This window comes from Eufriesea mexicana, unplaced genomic scaffold, assembly GCF_001483705.2.
Source record: "Eufriesea mexicana isolate 0111107269 unplaced genomic scaffold, ASM148370v2 scaffold611, whole genome shotgun sequence".
In the NCBI taxonomy this organism is placed as follows: domain Eukaryota; kingdom Metazoa; phylum Arthropoda; class Insecta; order Hymenoptera; family Apidae; genus Eufriesea; species Eufriesea mexicana.
In genome coordinates, this window is record NW_016908771.1 from 1,774,021 (window position 1) to 1,783,610 (window position 9,590).

The 9,590-nt window shown below is 50.6% G+C and overlaps 1 protein-coding gene across 2 annotated transcripts; it reads right to left on the minus strand.

Moving 5' to 3' along the window:
* Positions 1-317: 317 nt before the first annotated feature.
* On the minus strand, positions 318-9,333 carry LOC108546151 (homeobox protein abdominal-B). 2 transcript variants are annotated; one of them, XM_017898091.1, is made up of 3 exons: positions 7,899-9,333; positions 881-1,324; positions 318-766 (listed from the first exon to the last, which is right to left on the minus strand). In XM_017898091.1, exons 1-3 carry the CDS (start codon positions 8,965-8,967, stop codon positions 525-527), a joined length of 1,755 nt encoding a protein of 584 aa, XP_017753580.1. In that variant the 5' UTR covers positions 8,968-9,333; the 3' UTR covers positions 318-524. The 2 variants fall into 2 exon arrangements, with proteins under 2 accessions (XP_017753580.1, XP_017753581.1); XM_017898092.1 differs by having other exon boundaries at positions 682-1,363.
* Between the last annotated feature and the right edge of the window lie 257 nt (positions 9,334-9,590).

The following is a 9,590-nucleotide window of genomic DNA, read 5'->3' on the forward strand; positions in this document are numbered from 1 at the left end:
CTTGGTGCCGCATGTGATAATGCGCACTACTCGAAGAAGACCGACACCTGACACCGACACGCGGGAAAAGAGTCCGGTGGTCGACGTTCCAAGGACGCCGCAATAAGTCACGCTCTTCTATACAACACTATTCCTTTCGTTGGTTACGATAACCATGGGTGACGATAGAGATGACGATGATCGGCAATAATAATATTAATAATAATAATAAAATAATATAATAATAATAATATACTACTCGCGAAACATTATCTCTCCTTACAAGTGGTAGGCAGTCTTTGAATAGCTGCTGAACAAAGTTCGATAAGTGTGCGGGTACATATCTATCTATCCGACGTAGTCGTGGATGTCGATTTGCAATGATGACGACGACTGCAACGACGACGACGACGACGACGACGATGAAGAAGACGACGACGACGACGACGACGATGACGACGAAAAGTTGCGTTGCAAGGTCCGAGCCGTGTATAGACGACTCATCGACGATTTCTCTGGGGCGTCAGAAACCTGAAGGATCAAGTTCAGGCAGCCAGGCCATGAGGCGTCTGATGAAGAAGCGCAGGATACTGCTGAGCCACGTGCGCCAACTGATGATGATGAGCGTGTGCGTGAATGTGAGGATGAACGACAGCGGTGGGGGGCGTGACGGTGCTGGAGGCACCGGCAGCGTGGGTCGGCAGAGGCGTTTGAGGTTGGGGCGCGTGAAGCGTGTGGCTGTGACCTGTAACCAGGCTCGGGTGGCTGCCGGAATGGCCGGTGCCGTTTCCAGTCCCGTTTCCGGTCCCGGCCCCAGTCCCAGTTCCGGCACAACCGTTCGTAGAGCCGTGGCTGTGATGATGATGGCCGAAGACGACCCCAGAGAAGGCCACGGGTCACTGATGATGCTTCGCGGAACCGTTCGCGTGGTGCGCCTGCGCGACCACGTGGTGACTCGAGGGTGGCGCATGCGCGGCGCTCGGATGGTGGTGGCTACCGGTCGCCGCGTGGTGATTCGCGTTGTTGGCGCTGCTGTTGTTGTTGTTGTTTTGCTGCTGCGTCTGCCGCTGACTGTTCTTCTTGTTCTTCATTCGTCGATTCTGGAACCAGATCTTCACCTGTCGCTCGGTCAGGTTCAAGTTGCGCGCGAGCTCCCATCGTTTCTGCTTCGACACGTACGCGTTGAAAAGGAACTCTTTCTCGAGCTCCAGGGTCTGGAACTTGGAGTACGGCTTGCGTTTCTTTCGCACCGTCACTTGCCCGGTCCATTCCAGGGGGTTCGAGCTCCCGCAACCGACGCCCATCCCGGCTACGCCGACACCGACGCCGACTCCCGCCAGGGAACCTGCGGGAAACAAGGAAGATGGGGAGGAACCCCACATCACTTAACACAATTAGTTTGCCGATAAGAAACAACCTAGTTGCTAGCTAGATATATAGCCGATCATTAAATTTTCCTCGTCGTTCCGATTGCGTTCGTAGAAATCCTTCCATTTTCCCCGTTTCACCGATTACTCGCGATCGGGCTAACTCCATCTCCATCTCCTCCGATCCGCGCAAACCAACGGAAACGAGAGCAAATATATCGCGGTTCGTTAGTCGACGTATCGGCGCGTAACTACCGTTAGTCTTTGTTCCCGATGAAGTCTCTGTTGACACTCGTTACGCGTTACAGAGCCGAATCAAGCGGACAGATCGATACGCGCGAGTAGACGGCGCGAGAAGTCTTCAAATATCTTCCGCCTACGCGCACGCGTACTACATATCGACGTAAACGAAACGAAATATCGGTAAAAAGAAGTCTCGTCTGAATGGACGAGAGTGAATCAAGCGTGACACTCGATCGGTCGTAATAATTAGCATATGTCAATATCGTAAGCAACGCTTCGTCAACGTTTATATACCCACGCAGTCGGAATCGATTAACAATCTTGGGATTATTTTTTACCCGTGCTCCGATCGAGAGAGAAAGCACGCGGGCTTGCAACCGACGTTAAATTTCGCGCCGGAGGTTAATAATCGCATTAACCGCGCTTTCCGAACTGGTTTCCGTGTCTCGAATTATTCACTCCGACGTGGGTTAGGTTAGGTTACAGTTCGCTCCGCTTACAATCGCAGCGATAACGTCTGATCGTTCGTTCTTTCAGAACGCATAGAGGGTGAAGAGAGGAAAGGCAATCGCGATTTCGAGTTCGAATCGACCCGGACTTCTCGATGTATCGATAGGTTCGTCGAGAAGTGGGAACCGGTTGATCGAGTTCCCCGATTAGAATTTTCCCGCGAAGAGAGATCGCGGGGTGACGAGATGGCGAGATTCGAACCCAAAGCGGATCCCCGGCGCGAGAGCGTGCACTCGGAACCTGTGCGCGCGTGTGTGCGTGACTCACGTACGCGAAGGGTTCGTCACGACCGGCCGATACGATATAATTGGACCGAGTGTACTAACCGCGCGGAAAACATGAAACCGGGACGCAAAAGGCGCGACTGTTAGTACGATGTGGCCGGTGGTTCGAAATCGTTACGAATCTCGTGACTGCGGTTTCGTGGACGTTCGTATTTAGCTTTCGGCAACGACATTTCGCGATTTTGAAAAATCGATTTGACTCGTGACTGATTTTTTTTTTTTTTATTAACCCTTTGCACTCGAGAGGCGCCTCAGTCACCATTTAATCAAATTCCAAAGAACCATGTTAATTGATATATCAAATTTAAAGTTACCCAACGATGCGTGGAATGTCAAAGTAAAATAATTCTACGTCTCAATTTGCATATGATTTCTTATGTACCGTTTTAAAAATATCGTTGGCTCGTGGCAGAAAGTCTTCGAATTATTATTTTTTTGTAACGAAAAAATCACCGAGTGCAAAGGGTTAACATTAGGTTTAAGGCAATTTCTCGTATGCTATTCGAACATGAACGAAATCGGACATTTTCTTTAAAAACGTAACTTTAAAAGCTACACGATTATGCGCTATTAAGTTATAAATGACAATATGAGATACATAGTTATGTGAAATTAATAAGATTCGAACAGATTATTTTTATTTAAATGCGAATGGTTTTAGTAATTTTCGGAACATATCGAAATGACGTAAGTGTTAATATTAAACCTATCACGATGAAATGATGAAAAAGGAGTAGAATCTTTAATAAATGGAAAGATCGATAACGGTGAACGCGGAATTTGGAATGAAATTTTTGAAAACGGTAATTTAAGCCGTGGTAGGTATAGTGTTAATTTGTTAAAGGAAAAACTAGGATACTAGTTTCTAAGTAAAATTGAATTTCATATTTCGCGCGAAAAGTTTCTACACTCTTTTTCCAACGATGTTTCAAAATCAATGGTTAGTCAATGACCGAATTCTTTCCACTCGTTTCCTTTCTTCTCTATTAATTAATTCGTAATAATTCGTTTGCCACTCGAGTAGCGCGAAAATCGATGTAACAAATTAGGAGGAAGATTAGACAAGTTTCTGCGTTTCCTTCGATTTCGCGACAACGAAGCTAATAAGGATTTACGTACTCGTGTTTCCTGGTGGGTAAAGTAATTCGAAGATTTATTTGCGGTCGCGATAGGTTAATCGCATTCGCATCGCGCGAGCGCCGTGTTTTTACCCGGCCGGCGATAAAATAATTGCGCAATCCGTGTGTCTGCTGGTGTTTTTACACGGCCGGAGCAAAAGGTGAGCGAAAGGAGGAAAAAAGGGAGGAAAAATCGTGGTCGCTTTTTCCGAATCGCGATACTCTCGCGAGCAACTCGGGATATAAATATCGTCTTTTTGGGAGATAGACGGGAGAACGCGATGCTCGAAGTACGCCTGCGAAAGCGCGGGGATTACGAAAGCGGTCGACTTGTCCGGCTATCTTTAACCCAAGTACGGACAACGGTGGCGAGGAATCGCTTTGGACGCAACAGCCTCGCGAGGCTGAAGTTACACGCTCGCGAACGCGTGCGAGCTCCGCTTTCCCACCTGCTGTCCCCTAACCCCATCCACGTCCGCAGCCCAACCCCGTTGCTAAATAAACGCTCGCGTGTCCTCCGCGCGATTGTCATTTCTCAACCGACACGCGTCGCCGCGGAATTTTACCAAAACGACCGAAAATAGGCGGGTTTATTTAAAATTGAAATCGCACGGCCGTCGAGACGCGAATAAATTACGACCATGCTCGAATTTAACCCCTTGCCTCCCGATTTCCTCCGAAAATCCCAACCAAAGTCCCAACCAAATTTTTCCCATCTATGAATATTTAACGCTGAACCTACCATAACCTAAATCACCGTTTCCCAAACTTTCGTTAAAAATTCAACGTTGTCACCTTGATCACTCGTCTTCGCGATTTTTCTTCCGATACGCGTATAATAATTTTCCCAATCCATTCTTTATCTCCCATTAATCCATTTTTTAAAGCTTCTGCTTCTTTTCCATTCACTAATCACTTGACCATGATAGATTTAGTGTCAATCCACCGATATATAAATCACCGTTTTGCAAACTTTTATTTAAAAAATTTCGCGTTCAACGTTTTTGGGATCATTCTCCCAATATATCTCGTATAATCATTTTCCCTATGTCTACAATGTCGAACTGTCTTTCTTACACCGGTCATTTGATCGCGATAGGTTTGCTATTGAACGTCATTACGTGCAGTAGAACGGCGATTATGAAAATTAACTGTACACCTATCGCGACTAGGGAAATGGAATAGAGATAGTGAAAAATTTGTAACACGTACATCGAGAGAAATGTCGAGAAGTCGAGCGTAACTAATAACACTGAATAAAAGATTTAAAAACGTTCGCTTAGGCTGTGGTAGGTTTAGCGTTAACTGGTAGACAAACCCGTTCGCATAATTGCTCCGAGAGAAACAAATTGAAAATTATTCGTAATTTTATACTCCGAATTATTTTAATTTATGCGCATACATAACTCGTGCCACGATAGGCTTCACATCTAGGAACGTAGAAAGTTTTCTAATTTCAATTTTCCGATTTAAATACGCATAAACTAGACGCACTGTATTAGGATAATCCGTCCCCCGCCTAACCGAAACTCGCGTTGCAGACTTTGTACCGTAATTCGTGTTTAACGAGTAATTAAATCGATTAAATGCTAATGATAATTGCTTCGATACGACGGAAACGAATAACTGCGCGAAATTTCGCTTCGAGATTTATGCATTCAGGGCAAAAATTAAACATCGTCCAGTCTTTTTGACTATTTCGATCGTTCTGGCTAGAGGAGCGCGAGACCCGAGTATTCAAGAACAGATGAGACGAGATCTTGAAAGTATCTGAGCATTCGAAAATATCGTATTATATTTAACACGCGTTAAATAAATCCCGCGTGTAATTTAACCAAAGAAATCTTGAAAAATCTAACAATTTTTGAAATTATCCCTTATATCGAGATTCTCGAATGACGAGTTACTTCCGAGATATAGGTGAGACCTCGTCTCGAAATTTTTGAAATCTTGTACACCTCTAGATCCAACGTTAAGATCCGAGATCCAAGAAATCAGAATTCAAAGCGACCCTTACCCCTCTATCGAATCGAAACGAGCATGACTCGATTTAAATAACAAGCGAAGGGGTTAAAGTCTCCGTCACCGGGTTCTATCCCATAAAACCCCCTCCTATATTTTCCGCAATATTTCACGAATACGTATCGTTGCAAATGTCTGATTAAATCTCGAGGATCAGAAAGCGCGTAACAACCACTCTCGGTTTTTCTAGTATTTTCTCTCCTTTTTCCTGTACGTAAGATTCTAGGGGACTGAAATTCGCGTTTTTCTGCTGCCTTATTAGAACACGTAATATCCTCCCTCTATCCTGCCTTCTATCTTCTTCGCCACGTCCGCTGTCTCACCCTCGCGCTCACCTACCCCACGGCCAAGCAACGCTGTCCTCGGCGTTCGTCTCGTCTCATTTCGCGCAGTATCGCGGCGCGATTGCTTAAGCGAGAGAAATTTATCGACCACTAAAACGCTGGAATATGGAAATTATTTAACAAAGGTCAGAATTCTCGCGAATGTGAATGTGTGCGAGGGGTGTACGCGCGTACGAAAGTGTGGAATAAATGACGTATCGATTCGCGGCTGGCGTGCTGCCAGCTAGGAGCGTGTTACGGTTATCGCGCCGGCCTTTCGAGCAATCACCGTTGTCCACCGATATCCACGCTGCGAATGTCTTTCCGGAGGTAATTCGGACACGTCTGTTCCACGAATTCGCGCCAAAAATAAATAAAAAAAAAAAAAAAAGCAGGAAAGGAAAGGAAAGGAAGCGTTTCGCGGTGAAGAAATTTCGGACTGGAAATTGAGCATCGAGAACGAAAGGACGAGACCGATCGGAGATTAACGATCGGTGGCTCGCGCGGCTGGCCGGTAATTCGCGATGGCGCTAATTAGAGACGGCGAGGGACGCGGAGAAGCGCGCGATAAATTAAAAAGCGAAACGTCGGACGTCGTTTAGGGTTGTAAAGTGGCCTTTAAACGGCGGACGCGCAACGTTTCGATGCAACCGGTCGGTTTTCGAACGCGGCGTTTCCCGGGGCCTGGAGATGCTATCTACACGGTTGCGAACGATGAATCGCGAACGGCCGGCAGCTGCGGTCGAAAATCGCGCGAGACTACGACCAGAGGCATTCGGGACGCGACACCGTGTGGTCTGCGGCGCGGTCTGGGATACCAGGCAGACGAACAAAGATAATGGAGCTGCCATCTATTGGGCTACGGTTAAACTATACGCGGCGCTCGTATTCAGCTACTTTGTATGTATCGCACGCCTGCGCGTGCACCTCCCTACCACGCATACGATTAACTCCAGGGCCGAGAGGATCACGCGAACGTTATCTCGTTTATCGGACCGAGCGTGTTCCAACCACAGGCCACTGTCGTCTCGCGTTTTCCTCGCGATTCGGGAGAAAGGAAAAGAGGGAAACGCTTTTCCTTTCAACGACCTGTCGCAACGTCTACGAGCGTGGTTGCGTCTTCGATCATCGATCAGCTAGAGAGTTAGCGTTGACCTTCTATTCCGGCTATGACGCGTCGGACTCTAGCGCGGAATGTCGGAACGCGCTGGCCGTGCTCGCGAATGTTCCCAGTCACGAGAGAATTCGAGACGCGATTACGTAAGTAACCGGGCAAGGATCTATAGAGAACTGGTCGCGTAAAAGGTATCGAAACGGGTTAAAGGCTGGGACGAGGCAGACGGAAAGAGGGATGGAGGCGCGAAGGAGAGTCGACGACAGCATTTGCAAGAAGGAAAGCGAGAACGGCCGTTAGTAGGAGAAGAATGAACGGCTGCACGGGTCATGGAACGGATCAGCTGATCGGAGGCGCACGCCAGAGTTTACGAGTTACGGCCGCCAATAAACCTGCCGTGGTTCGTTGTTGCTCATGCGACGTTTCATGGGTTCCAGGCTCCCGAGGAAAGGACGCCGAGTGGGGACGAAAGAGAATGACCAAATACGTGAATGAACGATGACTGGATCTCCGGGTGTGACAGGTCAGGATCTCCGCGATTTTTGACCATTTAAATTCTCCCTTCTTCTCTCTCCTTCACATTTTATCTCTCTCTCTCTCTCTCTCTCTCTCTCGCTCTCTCGCATCCGACTCGATCTCGGTTCAAGGTCGAGCTGAGAGAGATTCGGAGCACGATCTCGCGACTTTCGGCGACGGTTTCGTTTCCCTGCGAGGACTCGCCGGAGCACGTACGACGGATGACCTCGCGTTTACGAGCAAACAAATTTGCGCGCGCGTTACGAGACCGCGAGTTGTGGAATAAACAGCGTATACACATCGGTGGCCAAGCGCTGGCGTATGTACGTTACCTCGGACAACGCGGTACTAGATAGAGGTTAGGCTGAAAATAAGAGCAAAGGGAGATTAAAGCGAGGGAAGACGACAGAGTCGATGCTTACCTGGAGGTGGGTACGGGCTGGAGGTGACAGGTTCGGGTGCCCCGTAATTTCTCAGGCCACCGTATCCGTCGTGAGGGAAGGCGCCCTCGGCTGCGACCATGGCGGCAGTGACCCTTCCCCGGTCGTCGGCCGCGGACGGCGTGAGATACGGGACCCCGGCTTGCGAGTGAGGATGATGATGGCCGGCCGTGTCGACCGGGTGGTGATGCCTGGCCGTGGTGTACGGCGCGTAGTTGCACCAGCTCTGCGAGAAGCTCTGATGACAGGAGGAAACTGCCGGATCGGCGGCCCCCGAGGCCGCTGAGGAGGAACCGCCACCGGTGGAGGAACTGGTGGTGGCGACGCCGGCCGAATTGTAGGACTTGTAGTCGGGAGTGGAGCCGGCGGTGGCGGCGGAACCCGCTGTCGCCGCGGCCGGCGACCAAAAGCTGAGCGTGCCGGCTTTCCGGTTGTCCCTGGAGGAGCCGGAGGTGGAGGTAGGGTCGGCCGCCAGATTGTAGTAGGTCGGGGGATTGTTACCCCCGTAGGTTTGGTGATGATTGAGGGAGTCAGCCGCGGACGCGGCGGACGAGTAGTGAGAGTCCTGGGGATGATGGGGACTGTAACTCCAGCCGCCTTGCGAGCCAGCCGAGGACGAATGGGAATGACGAATGACGCCCGCTGGTCCAGCGGCGGGCGCGGCTGTAGACTCGACGCAGCCGACTTCGCCGTAAGACGAAGCGGCCGGTGTGGCGGTCAACCTCTTTGCGGGTATGTGGAGCGGGCCGGGCGCGCTGTTGCTCGCCACCGAGGAGGCGCTCGGCGAGGTCGAGCTGGCGCTGGCCGTGGGCGGCGGAGGCGCGCTCGTTGCCGAGGACACCGGTGCAGCTGGCGAGGTCGGTGTGGTGGCTTGCTGGTGGGAAGCCGGCGTCGAGGTTGCTTGTTGTTGCTGTTGTTGCTGTTGCTGGATGGAAACGAGGCTGGAGGCTGTTGGCGGGATCGGTGGCGGGCTGTCCTCGTAGAGGGAACCGTTCATCATGGCCCACCAGGTCACCCCGGTGGAATTCCCCGCTCCGGTGGCTGCCCCCATCGGCGTGACGGAGCCAGGGTGGCCCACGCCGGAGCCGCACAGCGGCGCGGCGTGAACATTGTCGTACAGCGTCGCCGTCGAGCAAGCCACGTGATCGGCGATGGTGCAGATGGTGACAGGTGATTGCCGGTGTTATAACGGCGACGCCCGGGACGGTGGTGATGTCGACGTGGATAGCGAGTGTCGCGACGCGGCCGATACCGTGGCCGCGCGATTCGCGTGCGTTTCCGCGCGATGGATGACGCCGACGACGACGACGAGGACGATGGCGTTTCAGCCGAGAGAGAGAGCGCGCGCGGGAACCACAGACGACGGGTGCCGATCGATTTTTCACCAGTCGACCGGGAACCGCGATCGCATCGTCGTTTCACGCGGTTGCGTTTACGACGCGCGCATACGATCCAAGGACGGACGTAAGCGAGACGATGTAACCGTCCGAGTAACGTTAGTCCGACAGAACGAGACACCGTACACGCCGGTGAAAGAGGAGCAGGTGGAGTAGGAGGACGGGGAGGAGGGGGCGGTGGAAGTGGAGGTGGTGACGAAGGTGGAGGTGGAGGAGGAAGAAGAAGAACACGAAGAAGAAAACGACGATGAAGAAGAAGAAGAAGAAGAAGAAGTAG